Consider the following 24,000-nt stretch of genomic DNA (forward strand, 5'->3'; position numbering starts at 1 on the left):
ACTTGTGCCCCTCAATCCGGAACCTTCTCCGTTAAGGGGCAGATTAGTCCTTTTTTAGGAGGCATGAACTCAGTCTGGAAAGTATACCTTTTCTGATCACGTATTTTCCTGGCATTCGGTGAGAATTCCAAGGATTTTACAATTCCTTTAAGAGGGTTTAGACAAGTGCTTGTCAGCCAGTACCCTTAAGGGCCAGATTTCTGCCCTTTCGGTTTTGTTGCATAGGAAGTTGGCTCGCCTGCTTGATATTCAATTATTTGTTCAGGCTCTAGTTAGAATAAAACTGGTTGTTAAACCAATTTCTTCTCCATGGTCTCTCAATTTGGTTCTCAGAATGTTACAACATCCAACTTTTGAGCCAATGCATTCATTGGACATAAAGATATTATACTGGAAGTTTCTGTTTATGTTGGCCGTCTCTTCAGCCAGAAGAGTTTCTGAATTGTCTTCTCTTTCTTGTGAACCTCCTTATTTGATCTTTCACCTTTTTTTGCCGAAGGTTGTTTCAGTTGAGAACATCAATCATGAGAGTGTTCCTTCTTTGTGTCCTAACCCAGGGTCTTCAAAAGATAGACTTCTCCATAATCTGTCAGGGCTTTGAAATTCTATTTGCAGACTACTATAAATTTTTGCCAATAATCTAGTCTATTTGTTCTGTATTCTGGAAAGCATGAGGGCCAGATAGCTACTGCTACTGCACTGTCCTTGGTCTTTTGGTTGAGGAGCTTAATTCATAAGGCTTACTTGTTGGTAGGTCAGCAACCACCTACTTAAATTACTGCTCACCCTACCCGCTCGGTTTTTACTTCTTAGGCCTTCAAGAACAAGGCTTCTGTCAAACAGATATGCAAGGTACTACTTAGTCGTCCCTGCATATGTTCACCAAATTTTAATATTTTGACGTTTTTGCCTCAGCGGAGGCAGCATTTGCCAGGAAGGTCCTTCAGGCGGTGGTGATTCCTGATAAAGGCCTGCCTTTTTCTTTTTATCCCACCCAATATTTTCGCGGACTTCACAGCTTGGGTATTGGTTCCCAAGAGTAAGGTCTTGTGAACTCTCTCTACTATTAGAAAGAAAACCAAATGTATTATTACCTAATAAATTTTTTACTTTCTTGGTAGTGAAAGTCCACGAACCAGCCCAGTTTTTTTTAGTGGCAACTTTCCTAGTTTGCACCTCTTTACCCTACTATCTTTATTACTTCTTTCCTATTCTCGGCAATATGCAATACTGGGAGGGAAGGGAAGAAGGAGGGATACTTAAAGCTCTGGTGTAGGGTGTTTTTACCTCCTCCTGGTGGCCAGGTGATGTAATTGCCAAGAGTAAAGACTCCATTTCACTACCATGAAAGAAATTAATTTATCAGGTAAGAATAAATTGGGGAAAAAGGGGCAGTGTGTTAAAAAAAATGGGACAGTCGTGTTTAAAAGTAGGATGTCTGGTCACCCCAAGCTAGCTGCTGATTGGTGGAAACACCCATTTTTTTCTTGTGATTAGCTCACCAGATATGTTCAGCTCACCAGATGTGGTCAGCTACCTCCCAGTAGAGCATTGTTGTTAAGGAGCTGTATTTAACTGTATGTTTTGTTTTATTACACCAATATAAGTTTTCTGTAACATATTCTTCCTCTGCTTCTTTGTTACCAGCTTTCTGTTCTGCCACTATTGTCAGTTGTATTCGGTCTCCCAGTCTTGCTGTTGCTCTTCTGCAGACAGCTTGTATCTAGCAGGGTTATTACCTGTTGACAATGTGCCCCAGCAGTGGGTCCTGCTATTCACTGGCCCTATAGTAAGTTTGAATCACAGAATATTGCTCTCTAGGCTTCTGATATTCACCGGAAGGTGAATATCACAGTGTGAACACGCCAGCGCTCTTTATGAAGCACTAAAAGGTCACACAGTATGTGTGTTATGTCACAAACCCAACGTGTAGGAAGAATAAATCCCAGAAATCATATTTATACTGGTACCGAGTGATTGCACTAATCTCTTAACTGATCCTATAGTTTAAAATTAGAGATTTTTATTTTTTTAACAACCCCTTCATCACTAAATGTTAACCGTTAACATTTAGTGATGAAGGGGTTGTTAAAAAAAATAAAGAGCTCTTTTTTTTAAATCAAAGGATCAGTTAACAGATTAGTGCAATACCCACACACAAACATACAAACATGCATACACACAAACACACCCACACACACAAACACACCCACACACAAACACACCCACACACAAACATACAAACACACCCACACACACAAACACACCCACACACACAAACACACCCACACACAAACACACCCACACACACAAACACACCCACACACAAACACACCCACACACAAACACACCCACACACACACACACCCACACACAAACACACCCACACACAAACACACCCACACACAAACACACCCACACACAAACACACCCACACACAAACACACCCACACACAAACACACCCACACACAAACACACCCACACACAAACACACCCACACACAAACACACCCACACACAAACACACCCACACACAAACACACCCACACACAAACACACCCACACACAAACATACCCACACACAAACATACCCACACACGCATGCATACATACACAAACACTCACATACATGCGCACATATACATACGCACACATATACATATGCACACACACATGCACAAATACATACATACACAAACAAACACTCACATACATACACACATGCATACATACATACGCACACACACACAGTTAACCTCTGCAGAGGGAACATACACATTAAAATCACGCTTCCCTGTAATGCTTGAGTAGGACAAAGGCTATCATTGGATTTGTCTTGTTAGCGGGGCTGTGATGTAAGGGTTTTTCAGACGGGCTTGGGCTGCATCATGGGAGGGACCAGACAGAATTATGTGTGTTTTTTATGGAACTGGAGCAGTCCCTAAAATCTGGGACCTTTGCTTTAGACCGAGATGCTGCAGGCAGGGAAAGGGAGCAGGCCTCCTGCAAAAATCCAGGACAATTGCTTGATTGGCTCACTGGCTGTGTCCCGCATGCAATGTTTTGCAGCTTCTTTGCCAAACGTGTGGGGGTAAACACTTAGGAAGGGATTAAACATTTTTAGATTTCCCCCCCCCCCCCAGATATTGGAAACTGGGAACCTTTCATTTTTTTTATTATTATTTTTATTTAAAGTGATCACAATCTTTACACATCAAACACAGCTGAGATGAACTCACTTGATATTCGATCTGCATTTGCCCCACAATGGCACTCAGAACTGCCAATAATGGACGCCGATCTTTGACATACGAATGGGTTATTGGAGTCTGTGTGCGCTTACTTGGCATATTTGCTCAATGTGTTTTTATTTTAATATTTTTGACATTTATTTTTAATTCAATAAGAGTTTTCGGTTTTAGGGAGATTTTCATTTAAAGTAAAAAAAACACTGCAGGAAATTAATTTGCGTAAGAAGAAAGTGGCCGCAACGTATCTAATCTATAACAGGATTTTAACAGTTCTCAATCTGTAAATCATAAAACAAAGTGGTGAGGTTTAAAATATTGTCAAAGGTTCTAAATCACAGGTCAGAAACCTTTTTCCACAAGGGCCAGGTGCAACGTCTGTGAATGCATGGGGGGCCGTATCCACCTACATAGCTAATAAATGAAGATAGTAATATAGTATTAATAACAGTAATAAACAACAAATACATAAATGATGTGCCTAATAGTTGTGTATGTGTGTATATATATATATATATATATATATATATATAATTCAATAAAAATATTGATAGATTAAAAAATTATATATATATATATATATATACACACACAACATATTTATTTCAGTTCTTTAAAATTCATTATTTTTTTATTCATTATTCAATACATATATTAATATATTAAAATTGTATAAATATATATATGCACACATATATATAATCTACTTAACTGCGTAAAATAAAAAATAAAGCTATGGGGTATCTACTGGTCCTTTAAAGGGGCAGCCTAGTCAAAATTAAACTTTCATGATTCAGATAGGGCATGCAATTTTAAACAACTTTCCAATTTACTTCTATTATCTTATTTGCTCAAATCTTTAGATATCCTTTGTTGAAGGAATAGCAATGCACATGTGTGAGCCAATCAAACAAGGCCTTTATGTGCAGAAACCAATCAGCAGCTACTGAGCATATCTAGATATGCTTTTCAGCAAGTGATATCAAGAGAATGAAGCAAATTAGATAATAGAAGTGAATTAGAAAGTTGCTTAAAATGACATCACGAAAGAAAAAAATTGGGTTTCATGTCTCTTTAAGCACTACAACCATACACATTGCAACCTAGTGGTTGTTTTTTTGCTGAAATAAACAAGCAGTACTTAGAGAGATATAAAGATTTAAAATCACCGTTTTATTTTAATATATTTGGAGCATGCTTAGTTGGAGCAAACACCTGAAAAATATAGGAGAGTTAAATTCTGGAATTTCTATGCTTTTTATAATTTTTAATTGAGTCCTTAACATTAAAAGACCTCTTGCTTTGGTGTAAAACTGCTTGTCACATGCTCCCTAAAGAGCCAAAAAACAGATTCTTTAACACACAAAATCAGCAAATGAAATATCTGTTCTATGCAGTGTAAACCATTAGTATGTTACAGGTTTTGCTTTTTGCTCTTGTTAGGGAGCGTGGGAAAAAGCACAACTTTTACACATCTCAGTCCTATTGATGCAAATACGTTTCTGCACAGCACCTACTTTTTGATTGGCTGAGGCTCTTTTAAATGTTTCATGCAATTTTTGTGGACTTTTTCCTTAACGTAAGGGGGTTATTTAGTTATACTGTACAAAATACTAATTATATGGAGAGTATTTTATTAGATTTGCAGAGTTTAAATTACTGTTCTTTGTCTATAGCTGGCAATATGTGTGTTAATTCCTTGCTATTTGGGTATTACTGGCAATAATGTGTTTATAAAAAAAATGGGTTAACTGGGTTGATGGTGTGAGCATTATAGGTAGAGAGCAATTAAAAACTATCTGCTCAGATGTGGGAAATATAAATCAGATAAATATGAGATAAAATTCAGGGAGCTGGCAATGTTTTGTGAGCCTCGGGCAGCATGAATCTTAAATATGCCAATGCTTAGTTTTAATCTATTGTGTTAATGGGTTGATGTGTGTGTAGAGTAACTATAAATTTAAACATGTTTGCTATGTGAGCTTTGAGAATATACATTTTCTTTTCTAAACTTGAGCTTTTTTCCCCCTTTTGCATTACAGGATCTGCTGAAACACACAGCTGAAGACCACCCAGACTACCCATGCTTACTGGATGCCCAGAGAAATATCAAACAGCTGGCAGAGAGAATAAACAAGGGAGTACGCAGCGCAGAGGAGGCCGAAAGGGATACCAGGATCCTACAGGAGATAGAATCGCACATCGAAGGCATGGAGGATGTATGTGACGATTCTGTTTGGTTCATTACCCTAACAGGCGCCATTGGATTTCAGAAAACACTGCCCTTGGTCTAATGCTGAAATGACTATTTTAGAATGTTCTCTAACACCTCTATCTTTGTTATCTACAGCTCCAGGTTCCATTCCGGAGATTTGTGCGCCAAGAAATGGTGGTTGAAGTGGTAAGACTCATCTGCTTTCTTAAAGTCTTCCTAATCTTCTCAAATGATCACAGATAGATCATAGTAAGGACAGTGATAAAATGCGTGATTATTCACAAACATAAGGGATGGAATACACCATAGCACAACTACACCATAGCACAACTGCACCATAGCACAACTACACCATAGCACATCTACACCATAGCACATCCTTATCCAGCTCAATTGAAGCTCTATAATATGTTGATATTACTGAGGAAAGGTTGTGATTACTGTTAAATGTTTATCATTAGGAATCTGATAGCCCTATTTCTCTAGGGATGTTGTGAGCAATGCTTATTAAGAATAAGCATTCTCTCAATTTGACAAAGTCATTAAAGGGAAATAAAAAGACAGAGCATGACGTTTTTAATTTACTTCTTTCATTAAATTAGGTATTGGTATTTTTGTTGAAGAGAATACTTAGGTAGGCTCTGGAGAGTGCACGTCTTAAGCAATATATGTTATGTTTGCAACAATTTATAACAATGCGAACACTGCTGCCATATAGCTCTTCAACAAAAATACCAACAGAACAAAGTAAATATGATTATGGACGTAAATATTAAAAACAAATTGCATGCTCCTCAACTAATGCTTACACAGTTCAGTGCTTGGACACTTTGTTGCCTGTTTTGTATTAGTCACTAATTGTCTTCAGCAAAAAAGAAAAAAAAATAGATAAGGTTTAACCTAGCTTTCAACATGGAGGGGACCATTACTTAATAGAAACTCAGTGGAACTGGAAAGCCCACAATTTTCAGAGTTCACTTACAGCAAAAGGGAACAAAATAAATATTAAAAGAATATTGTAAAGTTGTTGTTTTTTACTACATATAATTAAACATAATTATAATGTAAAACCTGTTTGTGTCCCTTTAATATTATTATTAACCTTAAACCTTTTGACCTGGAGTGTCTGTGAATGCATCCAGTAAGTGCTGGGTGACTGATGTCTGTCCGTCTCCTCTCACTTAGAAAGCTGTTGGTGGAAAGAAGGATCGCTCACTTTTCCTCTTCACTGATCTGCTGATTTGTACAACCCTCAAGCGGAAGTCAGGGTCACTACGGCGTAGCTCCATGAGTCTGTAAGTATCCTGTATTACAGTTAGACAGGATGGCTACTGTAACATACTAAATTCACTTACATGTGAGGGTTAGAAATGCTTTACTGTGCTTTTTGCATTAAAGGGACATAATGTTGACGCACATGAAAGTGATGCAGCATACCTGTAAAAAGCTGACTAGAAAATATCACCTTAACATCTCTATGTAAAAAATGGAAGATATTTACCTCAATCACGCCTTACTGTAAAGAGACTTTAAGCATCCTATCACGATGCTAGTCCCAGGACTTGCAAGGGAGCATCTAGCATGTGCAGGAACAGTCAGGTTCTTTTTCTATTCAGTTTAAGGAAGATTACAATGAAATCTTACAAGATTACAGTGAAATCTGACAGCAGAGCAATGCATGACCTCTGCACTGCTGATGCTGATTGGCTATTGTTTTGTTTTAACTTACAGCAACTGAAGTGTAACTGTTCACAGAGCACTTACTCTGGTGAGCTTAAGGCCTTTTGAGGTAAAATATCTTTCTTTTGCAAGATGTACCAAGTCCACGGTTTCATCCTTACTTGTGGGATATTATCCTTCCCAACAGGAAGTGGCAAAGAGAGTACCCACAGCAGAGCTGTCTATATAGCTCCCCCCTTAACTCCACCCCCCAGTCATTCACTTTGCTGGCTCTTAGCAGGAAGGGTAAAGTGAAAGAGGTGATAAAATGTTAGTTTCTCTTGTAAGGTGTATCCAGTCCACGGATCATCCATTACTTGTGGGATATTCTCATTCCCAACAGGAAGTTGCAAGAGGACACCCACAGCAGAGCTGTAATATAGCTCCTCCCCTAACTGTCATACCCAGTCATTCTCTTGCAACTCTCAACAAGCTAGGATGTTATAGGAGAGAGTGGTTAAATATAGTTAGTTTATTTTCTTCAATCAAAAGTTTGTTATTTTTAAATAGTACCGGAGTTGTGCTATTTTATCTCAGGCAGTAAATAGAAGAAGAATCTGCCTGAGGTTTCTATGATCTTAGCAGGTTGTAACTAAGATCCATTGCTATTCTCACATATGTCTGAGGGGATTACACAGATGAGGTAACTTCAGCGAGAGAATGGCGTGCAGTTTATTCTGCTATCAGTTATGTGCAGTTATAATTTTTTCTAGAGATGGAAAACACTAGAAAATGCTGCTGATACCGGATTAATGTAAGTTAAGCCTGAATACAGTGATTTAATAACGACTGGTATCATGCTTACTCCCAGGGGTAATACCCTTATGATATTGCAATATAAACGTTTGCTGGCATGTTAAATCGTTTTTATATATGCATTGGTGATAAAACTTTATTGGGGCCTAGTTTTTTCCACACGGCTGGCTTAAATTTTGACTAGAAACAGTTTTACTGAGGCTTTCCACTGTTATAGTATAAAAGTTACAGTTGGTGCAGTTAAAATTACAAACTGTGACATCCAGCTTCCCTCAGGAGTCCCCTGTATGCTATAGGACATCTCTAAAGGGCTCAAAGGCTTTCCAAAGTCGTTTATTGGGGAAGGTAGGACCACAGCTTGCTGTGGCAGTTGGTTGTGACTGTTTTTTTGATCCGTTTTTTGAACTAAGGGGTTAATCATCCATTTGCAAGTGGATGCAATGCTCTGCTAGCCTATTACATACACTGTAAAAATTTCGTTTGATTTACTGCATTTTTTCATTGTTTTTCAAATTCTGACAAAATTTGTTTCTCTTAAAGGCACAGTACCGTTTTTTATATTTGCTTGTTAACTTGATTTAAAGTGTTTTCCAAGCTTGCTAGTCTCATTGCTAGTCTGTATAAACATGTCTGACATAGAAGAAACTCCTTGTTCATTATGTTTAAAAGCCATGGTGGAACCCCCTCTTAGAATGTGTACCAAATGTACTGATTTCATTTTATGCAATAAAGATCATATTCTGTTTTTAAAAAAATTATCACCAGAGGAATCTGACGAGAGGAAAGTTATGCCGACTAACTCTCCCCATGTGTCAGACCCTTTGACTCCCGCCCAAGGGACTCACGCTCAAATGGCGCCAAGTACATCTAGGGCGCCCATAGCGTTTACTTTACAAGACATGGCGGCAGTCATGGATAATACACTGTCAGCGGTATTAGCCAGACTACCTGAACTTAGAGGTAAGCGAGATAGCTCTGGGGTGAGACAAAATGCAGAGCATACTGACGCTTTAAGAACCATGTCTGATACTGCCTCACAATATGCAGAAGCTGAGGAAAGAGAGCTTCAGTCAGTGGGTGATGTTAATGACTCAGGATACCTGATTCTAATATTTCTACATTTAAATTTAAGCTTGAACACCTCCGCGTGTTACTTAGGGAGGTTTTAGCTGCTCTGAATGACTGTGATACCATTGCAGTGCCAGAGAAATTGTGTAGACTGGATAAATGCTTTGCAGTGCCGGTGTGTACTGATGTTTCTTTCATGTAATTAACAAGAGTCCATGAGCTAGTGACGTATGGGATATACATTCCTACCAGGAGGGGCAAAGTTTCCCAAACCTTAAAATGCCTATAAATACACCCCTCACCACACCCACAAATCAGTTTTACAAACTTTGCCTCCAAGGGAGGTGGTGAAGTAAGTTTGTGCTAGATTCTACGTTGATATGCGCTCCGCAGCAAGTTGGAGCCCGGTTTTCCTCTCAGCGTGCAGTGAATGTCAGAGGGATGTGAGGAGAGTATTGCCTATTGAATGCAGTGATCTCCTTCTACGGGGTCTATTTCATAAGGTTCTCTGTTATCGGTCGTAGAGATTCATCTCTTACCTCCCTTTTCAGATCGACGATATACTCTTATATTTACCATTTCCTCTACTGATTCTCGTTTCAGTACTGGTTTGGCTTTCTACAAACATGTAGATGAGTGTCCTGGGGTAAGTAAGTCTTATTTTCTGTGACACTCTAAGCTATGGTTGGGCACTTTATTTATAAAGTTCTAAATATATGTATTCAAACATTTATTTGCCTTGACTCAGAATGTTCAACTTTCCTTATTTCCAGACAGTCAGTTTCATATTTGGGATTATGCTTTAAATTATCATATTTTGTCTTACCTCAAAAATTTGACTTTTTTCCCTGTGGGCTGTTAGGCTCGCGGGGGCTGAAAATGCTTCATTTTATTGCGTCATTCTTGGCGCGGACTTTTTTGGCGCAAAAATTCTTTTCCGTTTCCGGCGTCATACGTGTCGCCGGAAGTTGCGTCATTTTTTGACGTTATTTTGCGCCAAAAATGTCGGCGTTCCGGATGTGGCGTCATTTTTGGCGCCAAAAGCATTTAGGCGCCAAATAATGTGGGCGTCTTATTTGGCGCCAAAAAATATGGGCGTCGCTTTTGTCTCCACATTATTTCAGTCTCATTTTTCATTTGCTTCTGGTTGCTAGAAGCTTGATGTTTGGCATTTTTTTCCCATTCCTGAAACTGTCTTATAAGGAATTTGATCTATTTTGCTTTATATGTTGTTTTTTCTCTTACATATTGCAAGATGTCTCACGTTGCATCTGAGCCAGAAGATACTACAGGAAAACCACTGCCTGCTGGATCTACCAAAGCTAAGTGTATCTGCTGTAAACTTTTGGTAGCTATTCCTCCAGCTGTTGTTTGTAATAATTGTCATGACAAACTTGTTAAAGCAGATAATATTTCCTTTAGTGATGTACCATTGCCTGTTGCAGTTCCCTCAACATCTAAGGTGCAGAATGTTCCTGATAACATAAGAGATTTTGTTTCTGAATCCATTAAGAAGGCTTTGTCTGTTATTTCTCCTTCTAGTAAACGTAAAAAGTCTTTTAAATCTTCTCTCTCTACAGATGAATTTTTAAATGAACACCATCATTCTGATTCTTTGGACTCTTCTGGTTCAGAGGATTCTGTCTCAGAGATTGATGCTGATAAATCTTCATATTTATTTAAGATGGAATTTATTCGCTCTTTACTTAAAGAAGTACTAATTGCTTTAGAAATAGAGGATTCTAGTCCTCTTGATACTAATTCTATACGTTTGGATAAGGTTTTTAAAGCTCCTGCGGTTATTCCAGAAGTCTTTCCTGTTCCTAATGCTATTTCTGCAGTAATTGCTAAGGAATGGGATAAATTGGGTAATTCATTTACTCCTTCTAAACGTTTTAAGCAATTATATCCTGTTCCGCCTGACAGGTTAGAATTTTGGGACAAAATCCCTAAAGTTGATGGGGCTATTTCTACCCTTGCTAAACGTACTACCATTCCTACGTCAGATGGTACCTCGTTTAAGGATCCTTTAGATAGAAAAATTGAATCTTTTCTAAGAAAAGCTTATCTATGTTCAGGTAATCTTCTTAGACCTGCTATATCATTGGCTGATGTTGCTGCAGCTTCAACTTTTTGGTTGGAAACTCTAGCGCAACAAGTAACAAATCGTGATTCTCATGATATTATTATTCTTCTCCAGCATGCTAATAATTTCATCTGTGATGCCATTTTTGATATTATTAGAGTTGATGTTAGATTTATGTCTCTGGCTATCTTAGCCAGAAGAGCTTTATGGCTTAAGACTTGGAATGCTGATATGGCTTCTAAATCAACTCTACTTTCCATTTCTTTCCAGGGAAACAAATTATTTGGTTCTCAGTTGGATTCTATTATTTCAACTGTTACTGGTGGGAAAGGAACTTTTTTACCACAGGATAAAAAGTCTAAAGGTAAAAACAGGGCTAACAATCGTTTTCGTTCCTTTCGTTTCAACAAAGAACAAAAGCCTGATCCTTCGTCCTCAGGAGCAGTTTCAGTTTGGAAACCATCTCCAGTCTGGAATAAATCCAAGCCTGCTAGAAAGGCAAAGCCTGCTTCTAAGTTCACATGAAGGTACGGCCCTCATTCCAGTTCAGCTGGTAGGGGGCAGGTTACGTTTTTTCAAAGAAATTTGGATCAATTCTGTTCACAATCTTTGGATTCAGAACATTGTTTCAGAAGGGTACAGAATTGGTTTCAAGATGAGACCTCCTGCAAAGAGATTTTTTCTTTCCCATGTCCCAGTAAATCCAGTGAAAGCTCAAGCATTTCTGAATTGTGTTTCAGATCTAGAGTTGGCTGGAGTAATTATGCCAGTTCCAGTTCCGGAACAGGGGATGGGGTTTTATTCAAATCTCTTCATTGTACCAAAGAAGGAGAATTCCTTCAGACCAGTTCTGGATCTAAAATTATTGAATCGTTATGTAAGGATACCAACGTTCAAGATGGTAACTGTAAGGACTATATTGCCTTTTGTTCAGCAAGGGAATTATATGTCCACAATAGATTTACAGGATGCATATCTGCATATTCCGATTCATCCAGATCATTATCAGTTCCTGAGATTCTCTTTTCTAGACAAGCATTACCAATTTGTGGCTCTACCGTTTGGCCTTGCTACAGCTCCAAGAATTTTCACAAAGATTCTCGGTGCCCTTCTGTCTGTAATCAGAGAACAGGGTATTGTGGTATTTCCTTATTTGGACGATATCTTGGTACTTGCTCCGTCTTTACATTTAGCAGAGTCTCATACGAATCGACTTGTGTTGTTTCTTCAAGATCATGGTTGGAGGATCAATTTACCAAAAAGTTCTTTGATTCCTCAAACAAGGGTAACCTTTCTGGGTTTCCAGATAGATTCAGTGTCCATGACTTTGTCTTTAACAGACAAGAGACGTCTAAAATTGATTACAGCCTGTCGAAACCTTCAGTCTCAATCATTCTCTTCGGTAGCCTTATGCATGGAAATTCTAGGTCTTATGACTGCTGCATCGGACGCGATCCCCTTTGCTCGTTTTCACATGCGACCTCTTCAGCTCTGTATGCTGAACCAATGGTGCAGGGATTACACAAAGATATATCAATTAATATCTTTAAAACCGATTGTTCGGCACTCTCTAACGTGGTGGACAGATCACCATCGTTTATTTCAGGGGGCTTCTTTTGTTCTTCCGACCTGGACTGTAATTTCAACAGATGCAAGTCTCACAGGTTGGGGAGCTGTGTGGGGATCTCTGACGGCACAAGGAGTTTGGGAATCTCAGGAGGTGAGATTACCGATCAATATTTCTCCAACATAGGTGTGTCCGGTCCACGGCGTCATCCTTACTTGTGGGATATTCTCTTCCCCAACAGGAAATGGCAAAGAGCCCAGCAAAGCTGGTCACATGATCCCTCCTAGGCTCCGCCTACCCCAGTCATTCTCTTTGCCGTTGTACAGGCAACATCTCCACGGAGATGGCTTAGAGTTTTTTAGTGTTTAACTGTAGTTTTTCATTATTCAATCAAGAGTTTGTTATTTTCAAATAGTGCTGGTACGTACTATTTACTCAGAAACAGAAAAGAGATGAAGAATTCTGTTTGTATGAGGAAAATGATTTTAGCAACCGTAACTAAAATCCATGGCTGTTCCACACAGGACTGTTGAGAGCAATTAACTTCAGTTGGGGGAACAGTTTGCAGTCCCTTGCTGCTTGAGGTATGACACATTCTAACAAGACGATGTAATGCTGGAAGCTGTCATTTTCCCTATGGGATCCGGTAAGCCATGTTTATTACGATTGTAAATAAGGGCTTCATAAGGGCTTATTTAAACTGTAGACTTTTTCTGGGCTAAATCGATTGATTATTAACACATATTTAGCCTTGAGGAATCATTTTATCTGGGTATTTTGATATAATAATATCGGCAGGCACTGTTTTAGATCTGAAGGCGTCATTTGGTATCGTATTCCCCTTTGGGTTTGGTTGGGTCTCAGCAAAGCAGATACCAGGGACTGTAAAGGGGTTTAAAGCTTAAAACGGCTCCGGTTCCGTTATTTTAAGGGTTAAAGCTTCCAAAAAAAAAATATATCTGTTGGTGTGAATCTAAAGGATTCCCTTGGGACAAGGTTAAGATTCCTAGGATTCTATCCTTCCTTCAAGAAGGATTGGAAAAAGGATTATCTGCAAGTTCCCTGAAGGGACAGATTTCTGCCTTGTCGGTATTACTTCACAAAAAGCTGGCAGCTGTGCCAGATGTTCAAGCCTTTGTTCAGGCTCTGGTTAGAATCAAGCCTGTTTACAAACCTTTGACTCCTCCTTGGAGTCTCAATTTAGTTCTTTCAGTTCTTCAGGGGGTTCCGTTTGAACCCTTACATTCCGTTGATATTAAGTTATTATCTTGGAAAGTTTTGTTTTTAGTTGCGATTTCTTCTGCTAGAAGAGTCTCAGAATTATCTGCTCTGCAGTGTTCTCCTCCTTATCTGGTGTTCCATGCAGATAAGGTGGTTTTACGTACTAAACCTGGTTTTCTTCCAAAAGTTGTTTCTAACAAAAACATTAACCAGGAGATTATCGTACCTTCTCTGTGTCCAAAACCAGTTTCAAAGAAGGAACGTTTGTTGCACAATTTGGATGTTGTTCGCGCTCTAAAATTCTATTTAGATGCTACAAAGGATTTTAGACAAACATCTTCCTTGTTTGTTGTTTATTCAGGTAAAAGGAGAGGTCAAAAAGCAACTTCTACCTCTCTCTCTTTTTGGATTAAAAGCATCATCAGATTGGCTTACGAGACTGCCGGACGGCAGCCTCCCGAAAGAATCACAGCTCATTCCACTAGGGCTGTGGCTTCCACATGGGCCTTCAAGAACGAGGCTTCTGTTGATCAGATATGTAGGGCAGCGACTTGGTCTTCACTGCACACTTTTACCAAATTTTACAAGTTTGATACTTTTGCTTCTTCTGAGGCTATTTTTGGGAGAAAGGTTTTGCAAGCCGTGGTGCCTTCCATTTAGGTGACCTGATTTGCTCCCTCCCTTCATCCGTGTCCTAAAGCTTTGGTATTGGTTCCCACAAGTAAGGATGACGCCGTGGACCGGACACACCTATGTTGGAGAAAACAGAATTTATGTTTACCTGATAAATTTCTTTCTCCAACGGTGTGTCCGGTCCACGGCCCGCCCTGGTTTTTTTAATCAGGTCTGATATTTTATTTTCTTTAACTACAGTCACCACGGTACCATATGGTTTCTCCTATGCAAATATTCCTCCTTAACGTCGGTCGAATGACTGGGGTAGGCGGAGCCTAGGAGGGATCATGTGACCAGCTTTGCTGGGCTCTTTGCCATTTCCTGTTGGGGAAGAGAATATCCCACAAGTAAGGATGACGCCGTGGACCGGACACACCGTTGGAGAAAGAAATTTATCAGGTAAACATAAATTCTGTTTTTGGAACTCCGTGCAATTTTCAGAGCTCTTCAGTTTTGGCCTCTTCTGAAGAGAGAATCGTTCATTTGTTTTCAGACAGACAATGTCACAACTGTGGCATACATCAATCATCAAGGAGGGACTCACAGTCCTCTGGCTATGAAAGAAGTATCTCGAATTTTGGTTTGGGCGGAATCCAGCTCCTGTCTAATCTCTGCGGTTCATATCCCAGGTGTAGACAATTGGGAAGCGGATTATCTCAGTCGCCAAACGTTGCATCCGGGCGAATGGTCTCTTCACCCAGAGGTATTTCTTCAGATTGTTCAATTGTGGGGGCTCCCAGAGATAGATCTGATGGCCTCTCATCTAAACAAGAAACTTCCCAGGTATCTGTCCAGATCCCGGGATCCTCAGGCGGAGGCAGTGGATGCATTATCACTTCCTTGGAAGTATCATCCTGCCTATATCTTTCCGCCTCTAGTTCTTCTTCCAAGAGTAATCTCCAAGATTCTGAGGGAATGCTCGTTTGTTCTGCTAATAGCTCCGGCATGGCCTCACAGGTTTTGGTATGCGGATCTTGTCCGGATGGCATCTTGCCAGCCATGGACTCTTCCGTTAAGACCAGACCTTCTGTCACAAGGTCCTTTTTTCCATCCGGATCTGAAATCCTTAAATTTAAAGGTATGGAGATTGAACGCTTGATTCTTGGTCATAGAGGTTTCTCTGACTCCGTGATTAATACTATGTTACAGGCTCGTAAATCTGTATCTCGAGAGATATATTATAGAGTCTGGAAGACTTATATTTCTTGGTGTCTTTCTCATCATTTTTCTTGGCATTCTTTTAGAATACCGAGAATTTTACAATTTCTTCAGGATGGTTTAGATAAGGGTTTGTCCGCAAGTTCTTTGAAAGGACAAATCTCTGCTCTTTCTGTTCTTTTTCACAGAAAGATTGCTATTCTTCCTGATATTCATTGTTTTGTACAAGCTTTGGTTCGTATAAAACCTGTCATTAAGTCAATTTCTCCTCCTTGGAGTTTGAATTTGGTTCTGGGAGCTCTTCAAGCTCCTCCGTTTGAACCTATGCATTCATTGGACATTAAATTACTTTCTTGGAAAGTTTTGTTCCTTTTGGCCATCTCTTCTGCTAGAAGAGTTTCTGAATTATCTGCTCTTTCGTGTGAGTCTCCTTTTCTGATTTTTCATCAGGATAAGGCGGTGTTGCGAACTTCTTTTGAATTTTTACCTAAAGTTGTGAATTCCAACAACATTAGTAGAGAAATTGTGGTTCCTTCATTATGTCCTAATCCTAAGAATTCTAAGGAGAAATCATTGCATTCTTTGGATGTTGTTAGAGCTTTGAAATATTATGTTGAAGCTACGAAATCTTTCCGTAAGACTTCTAGTCTATTTGTTATCTTTTCCGGTTCTAGGAAAGGCCAGAAAGCTTCTGCCATTTCTTTGGCATCTTGGTTGAAATCTTTAATTCATCTTGCCTATGTTGAGTCGGGTAAAACTCCGCCTCAAAGAATTACAGCTCATTCTACTAGGTCAGTATCTACTTCCTGGGCGTTTAGGAATGAAGCTTCGGTTGACCAGATCTGCAAAGCAGCAACTTGGTCTTCTTTGCATACTTTTACTAAATTCTACCATTTTGATGTATTTTCTTCTTCTGAAGCAGTTTTTGGTAGAAAAGTTCTTCAGGCAGCGGTTTCAGTTTGAATCTTCTGCTTATGTTTTTTGTTAAACTTTATTTTGGGTGTGGATTATTTTCAGCAGGAATTGGCTGTCTTTATTTTATCCCTCCCTCTCTAGTGACTCTTGTGTGGAAAGATCCACATCTTGGGTAGTCATTATCCCATACGTCACTAGCTCATGGACTCTTGTTAATTACATGAAAGAAAACATAATTTATGTAAGAACTTACCTGATAAATTCATTTCTTTCATATTAACAAGAGTCCATGAGGCCCACCCTTTTTTGTGGTGGTTATGATTTTTTTGTATAAAGCACAATTATTCCAATTCCTTATTTTATATGCTTCGCACTTTTTTCTTATCACCCCACTTCTTGGCTGTTCGTTAAACTGATTTGTGGGTGTGGTGAGGGGTGTATTTATAGGCATTTTAAGGTTTGGGAAACTTTGCCCCTCCTGGTAGGAATGTATATCCCATACGTCACTAGCTCATGGACTCTTGTTAATATGAAAGAAATGAATTTATCAGGTAAGTTCTTACATAAATTATGTTTTTTCCAATACCTAAAAGGTTTACAGAAATTATTAATAAAGAATGGGATAGACCAGGTGTGCCGTTCTCTTCCCCTCCTATTTTTAGAAAAATGTTTTCCAATAGACGCCACCACACGGGACTTATGGCAGACAGTCCCTAAGGTGGAGGGAGCAGTTTCTACTCTAGCAAAGCGTACTACTATCCCTGTCGAGGACAGTTGTGGTTTTTTAGAGCCAATGGATAAAAATTTAGAAGGTTACCTTTAGAAAATATTTATTCAACAAGGTTTTATCCTACAGCCCATTGCATGCATTGCCCCTGTCACTGCTGCTGCGGCGTACTGGTTTGAGTCTCTGGAAGAGGCTTTACAGGTAGAGACTCCATTGGATGACATACTTGGCAAACTTAGAGCACTTAAGCTAGCCAATTATTTTATTTCTGATGCCATTGTTCATTTGAATAAACTAACGGCTAAGAATTCTGGTTTTGCTATACAGGCGCGCAGAGCGCTATGGCTTAAATCATGGTCAGCTGACGTGACTTTAAAATCTAAGCTACTTAACATTCCCTTCAAGGGGCAGACCCTATTCGGGCCTGGTTTGAAGGAGATTATTGCTGATATCACGGGAGGAAAAGGTTGTGCCCTTCCTCAGGACAGGTCCAAATCTAGGGCCAAACAGTCTAATTTTCGTGCCTTTCGAAACTTCAAGGCAGGTGCGGCATCAACTTCCTCTAATAATAAACAAGAGGGAACTTTTGCTCAATCCAAGACAGTCTGTAGACCAAACCAGACCTGGAAAAAAGGTAAGCAGGTTAAAAAGCCTGCTGCTGCCTCTAAGACAGCATGAAGGAACGACCCCCTATCCGGTAACGGATCTAGTAGGGGGCAGACTTTCACTCTTCGCCCAGGCGTGGGCAAGAGATGTTCAGGATCCCTGGGCGTTGGAAATTATATCCCAGGGATATCTTCTGGACTTCAAAGCTTCCCCCCCAAAAGGGAGATTTCACCTTTCACAATTATCTGCAAACCAGATAAAGAGTGAGGCATTCTTACACTGTGTACGAGACCTCCTAGTTATAGGAGTGATCCATCCAGTTCCAAAGGAGGAACAGGAACAGGGTTTTTACTCAAATCTGTTTGTGGTTCCCAAAAAAGAGGGAACCTTCAGACCGATTTTGGATCTAAAGATCTTAAACAAATTCCTCAAAGTTCCGTCGTTCAAGATGGAAACTATTCGTACCATCCTACCACTGATTCAGGAGGGTCAATATATGACTACAGTGGATCTAAAGGATGCTTATCTTCACATTCCGATACACAAAGATCATCATCGGTTTCTCAGGTTTGCCTTTCAAGACAGGCATTACCAGTTGTAGCTCTTCCCTTTGGATTAGCTACAGCCCCAAGAATCTTTACAAAGGTTCTAGGGTCGCTTTTGGCGGTCCTAAGGCCGTGGGGCATAGCAGTAGCCCCTTATTTAGACGACATCCTGATACAGGCGTCAAACTTCCAAATTGCCAAGTCTCATACGGACGTAGTACTGGCATTTCTGAGGTCGCATGGGTGGAAAGTGAACGAGGAAAAGTGTTCCACTCACAAGAGTTTCCTTTCTAGGGACTCTGATAGATTCTGTAGAAATGAAAATTTACCTTGACGGAGTCCAGGTTATCAAAGCTTCTAAATTCCTGTCGGGTTCTTCATTCCATTCCCCACCCTTTGGTGGCTCAGTGTATGGAAGTAATCGGCTTAATTGTAGCGGCAATGGACATAGTGCCGTATGCACTCTTACATCTCAGACCGCTTCAACTATGCAGGCTCAGTCAGTGGAGCGGGGATTACACAGATTTGGCCCCTCAACTGAATCTGGACCAAGAGACCAGGGATCCTCTTCCCTGGTGGCTATCTCGGGTCCATCTGTCCAAAGGTATGACCTTCGCAGGGCAGATTGGACTATTGTAACAACAAATGCCAGCCTTCTAGGTTGGGGTGCAGTCTGGAACTCCCTGAAGGCTCAGGGATCGTGTACTCAGGAGGAGTCTCTCCTTCCAATAAATATTCTGGAACTAAGAGCGATATTCAAGGCTCTTCAGGTTTGGCCTCAGTTAGCAACTCTGAGGTACATCAGATTTCAGTCGGTCAACATCACGACTGTAGCTTACATCAACCATCGAGGGGGAACAAGAAGTTCCCTAGAGATGTTAGAAGTTTCAAAAATAATTCACTGGGCAGAGATTCACTCTTGCCACCTATCAGCTGTCCATATCCCAGGTGTAGAGCACTGGGAGGCGGATTTTCTAAGTCGTCAGACTTTTCATCCGGGAAAGTGGGAACTCCATCCGGAGGTATTTGCACAACTGATTCTCCGTTGGGGCAAACCAGAACTGGATCTCATGGCGTCTCGCCAGAACGCCAAGCTTCCGTGTTACGGATCCAGGTCCAGGGATCCCAAGGCGACACTGATAGATACTCTAGCAGCGCCCTGGTCTTTCAACCTGGCTTATGTGTTTCCACCGTTTCCTCTGCTCCCTCGACTGATTGCCAAGATCAAGCAGGAGAGAGCATCGGTGATTCTGATAGCACCTGCGTGGCCACGCAGGACCTGGTATGCAGATCTAGTGGACATGTCATCCTTTCCACCATGGTCTCTGCCTCTGAGACAGGACCTTCTACTTCAGGGTCCTTTCAACCATCCAAATCTAATTTCTCTGAGGCTGACTGCCTGGAGATTGAATGCTTGATTTTATCAAAGCGTGGCTTCTCCGAGTCAGTTATTGATACCTTAATACAGGCACGAAAGCCTGTCACCAGGAAAATTTACCATAAGGTATGGCGTAGATATCTTTATTGGTGTGAATCCAAGGGTTACTCATGGAGTAAGGTCAGGATTCCTAGGATTTTATCTTTTCTCCAAGAAGGTTTGGAAAAAGGATTGTCAGCTAGTTTCTTAAAGGGACAGATTTTTGCTCTGTCTATTCTTTTGCACTAGCGTCTGGCAGATGTTCCAGACGTTCAGGCATTTTGTCAGGCTTTAGTTTGAATCAAGCCTGTGTTTAAACCTGTTGCTCCACCATGGAGCTTAAACTTGGTTCTTAAGGTTCTTCAAGGAGTTCCTTTTCATTCCATAGATATCAAACTTTTATCTTGGAAAGTTTTTTTTTTTTTTTTTGGTAGCTATTTCCTCGGCTCGTAGAGTCTCTGAGCTATCTGCCTTACAATGTGATTCTCCTTATCTGATTTTTCATACGGATAAGGTAGTCCTGCATACCAAACCTGGGTTCTTACCTAAGATGGTATCTAACAAGAATATCAATCAAGAGATTGTGGTTCCATCCTTGTGTTACACAATCTGGACGTGGTCTGTGCTTTAAAGTTTTACTTACAAGCTACTAAAGATTTTCGTCAAACATCTGCTTTGTTTGTTGTCTACTCTGGACAGAGGAGAGGTCAAAAGGCTTTGGCAACCTCTTTTTCTTTTTGGCTAAGAAGCTTAATCCGCTTAGCCTATGAGACTGCTGGACAGCAGCCTCCTGAAAGGATTACAGCTCATTCCACTAGAGCTGTGGCTTCCACTTGGGCCTTTAAAAATGAGGCTTCTGTTGAACAGATTTGCAAGGCGGCGACTTGGTCTTCGCTTCATACTTTTTCAAAATTTTACAAATTTTATACTTTTGCTTCTTCGGAGGCTATATTTGGGAGAGAGGTTTTACGGGCAGTGGTTCCTTCCATTTAAGTTCCTGCCTTGTCCCTCCCTTCATCCGTGTACTTTAGCTTTGGTATTGGTATCCCACAAGTAATGGATGATCCGTGGACTGGATACACCTTACAAGAGAAAACACAATTTATGCTTACCTGATAAATTTATTTCTCTTGTGGTGTATCCAGTCCACGGCCCGCCCTGTCATTTTAAGGCAGGTAATTTTTAAATTTAAACTACAGTAACCACTACACCCTATGGTTCCTCCTTTCTCGGCTTGTTTTCGGTCGAATGACTGGCTATATTACAGCTCTGCTGTGGGTGTCCTCTTGCAACTTCCTGTTGGGAATGAGAATATCCCACAAGTAATGGATGATCCGTGGACTGGATACACCACAAGAGAAATAAATTTATCAGGTAAGCATAAATTGTGTTTTTCATTTTCTTCAAGCAAGAGTTTGTTATTTTTAAATGGTACCAGTGTGTACTATTTACTCTCAGGCAGGAGATGGATGAAGATTTCTGCCTAGAGGATGATGATCTTAGCATTTGTAACTAAGGTCCACTGCTGTTCCCACAGAAGCTGAGGAGTACAGGAAAACTTCAGTGTGAGGAACGGTTTCTTGCTATACAGCAATGAGGTATGTTCAGTCATTTTTTCTGGACAGACTGTGATATTTCAGAAAGGCTGACAGTATCCCCATGAGGGGAAGGGTAAGCTTATAGGGGCATTACTAAGCTTGCATAAGGGCTAAACTTATGGTTGACACGCAGTTTGAATGATTTATAGCAAACGGTTGTGTGTTCTGGGAGTGCTGTTAATTATACTTTAAGGGACAACTGTATTGAGGGTACACTTGGCTTTTGGGGTTTTTAGAACCCACATGGCTGGTTAAACGCTTGGTGTGTTTGTTTGAAGGCCTCAGTAACATCGAGTGAGATGTGCGGGGCCTATTTTCACGCCTCAGTTGTGCAGTTGTTTCTCTGAACAAGCAGCAAGCTACAACACCGGAGGGTCCTGGTGAACTTCTTGGGCCAAATCGAAGCTTTATCCCCACATTATCAGTCCCTAAGGGCAGGTAGGCGCCACAGCAGAGCTGTGGCAAGGTGCTGACAGGGTTTTTACCGGTTTTTAACACTTTGTCAATCCGGTTTCCTTATTTGGGGGTTAATCGTTTATTTTGCTTGTGGTGCAATCATATTAAAGCTTAAGGGATCTGCTGTAAAAATTTCAAGAAATTTGAGGTATTTTTAAGCAGTTTTGCAGTTTGTGTCTGCCTTTTTTTCTCTTAAAGGCACAGTACCGTTTATTAAATTGTTATTTTTTTCACTGAATAAAGTGTTTTCCAAGCTTGCTTGCTTTATTACTAGCCTGTTCAACATGTCTGACATTGAGGAAACTCCTTGCTCAATATGTTTAGAAGCCATTGTGGAACCCCCTCTTAGAATGTGTCCCACATGTACTGATATGTCTATAAATTGCAAACATATTTTGACTTATAAAAGTTTGGCACTGGATGATTCTCAGACAGAAGGAAATCAGGTTTTGCCATCTAGTTCTCCACAATTGTCACAACCAGTAACGCCCGCACAAGTTACGCCTAGTACCTCTAGTGCGTCTAATTCTTTCACCTTGCAAGATATGGCCTCAGTTATGAATACTACCCTCACAGAGGTTTTATCTAAACTGCCTGGGTTGCAAGGGAAGCACAGTAGCTCTGGGTTAAGAACAAATGCTGAGCCCTCTGACGCTTTAGTAGCCGTAGCCGATGTTCCCTAACAATGTTTAGAGGTAGGGATGAGGGATTTGCTATCTGAGGGAGAGATTTCTGATTCAGAAAAGATGTTCCCTCAGACAGATTCAGATATGACGGCATTTAAGTTTAACCTAGAACACCTCCGCTTATTGCTCAGTGAGGTCTTAGCGACTCTGGATGATTGTGACCCTATTGTAGTTCCAGAGAAATTGTGTAAAATGGACAAATATTTAGAGGTTCCTGATTACACTGATGTTTTTCCAGTCCCTAAGAGGTTTTCGGACATTGTTACCCCTCCTATTTTTAAGAAGATGTTTCCCATATCTGACACCATGCGGGACTCGTGGCAGACGGTCCCTAAGGTGGAGGGAGCTATTTCTACTCTGGCTAAGCGTACAACTATACCTATTGAAGACAGTTGTGCTTTCAAAGATCCTATGAATAAAAAATTAGAGGGTCTCCTAAAGAAAATATTTGTTCATCAGGGTTTTCTTCTCCAGCCTATAGCGTGCATTGTTCCTGTAACCACTGCAGCTGCCTTTTGGTTTGAGGCTCTGGAAGAGGCTCTTCAGGTGGAGACCCCATTAGATGATATTCTGGATAGAATTAGGGCTCTTAAACTAGCTAATTCTTTCATTACAGACGCCGCTTTCCATCTGGCTAAATTAGCGGCTAAGAATTCAGGTTTTGCCATTTTAGTGCGTAGAGCGTTATGGCTTAAGTCCTGGTCGGCTGATGTGTCATCAAAATTTAAGCTTTTGACCATCCCTTTCAAGGGTAAGACCCTATTCGGGCCTGAACTGAAAGAGATCATTTCAGATATCACTGGAGGGAAGGGTCATGCCCTCCCTCAGGTTAAGTCAAATAAGTTGAGGACCAAACAGAATAATTTCTGTTCCTTTTGAAACTTCAAGGGTGGTCCCGCTTCCTCTTCCCCCGCTGCAAGGCAAGAGGGGAACTTTGCTCAAGCCAAGCCAGTCTGGAGACCTAATCAGGATTGGAACAAGGGTAAACAGGCCAAGAAGCCTGCTGCTGCCACCAAGACAGCATGAAGGGGTAGCCCCTGATCCGGGAGCGAATCTAGTAGGGGGCAGACTCTCTCTTTGCTCAGGCTTGGGCAAGAGATGTTCAGGACTCCTGGGCTGTAGACATCATAACCCAGGGGTATCTTCTAGATTTCAAAGATTCTCCTCCAAGGGGGAGATTCCATCTTTCTCAATTGTCTGTAAACCAGACAAAAAGAGAGGCGTTCTTACGCTGTGTAGAAGATCTACTTACCATGGGAGTGATCTGCCCTGTTCCAAGAACAGAACAGGGGGAGGGGTTCTATTCCAATCTGTTTGTGGTTCCCAAAAAAAGAGGG

The 24,000-nt window shown here is 40.6% G+C and overlaps 1 protein-coding gene across 1 annotated transcript in view; it reads left to right on the forward strand.

Annotated features, from left to right (window-relative positions):
* The window catches only part of ARHGEF17 (Rho guanine nucleotide exchange factor 17), a 591,511-nt gene that overhangs the window by 481,839 nt on the left and 85,672 nt on the right, over window positions 1-24,000 (forward strand). The window contains exons 6-8 of the mRNA XM_053708724.1: window positions 5,291-5,467; window positions 5,599-5,649; window positions 6,649-6,758. Coding sequence (XP_053564699.1) covers window positions 5,291-5,467; window positions 5,599-5,649; window positions 6,649-6,758 — 338 coding nt within the window. The remainder of the gene's footprint in view (window positions 1-5,290; window positions 5,468-5,598; window positions 5,650-6,648; window positions 6,759-24,000) is intronic.

The sequence above is a fragment of the Bombina bombina genome, chromosome 3, assembly GCF_027579735.1.
Source record: "Bombina bombina isolate aBomBom1 chromosome 3, aBomBom1.pri, whole genome shotgun sequence".
Lineage (NCBI taxonomy): Eukaryota > Metazoa > Chordata > Amphibia > Anura > Bombinatoridae > Bombina > Bombina bombina.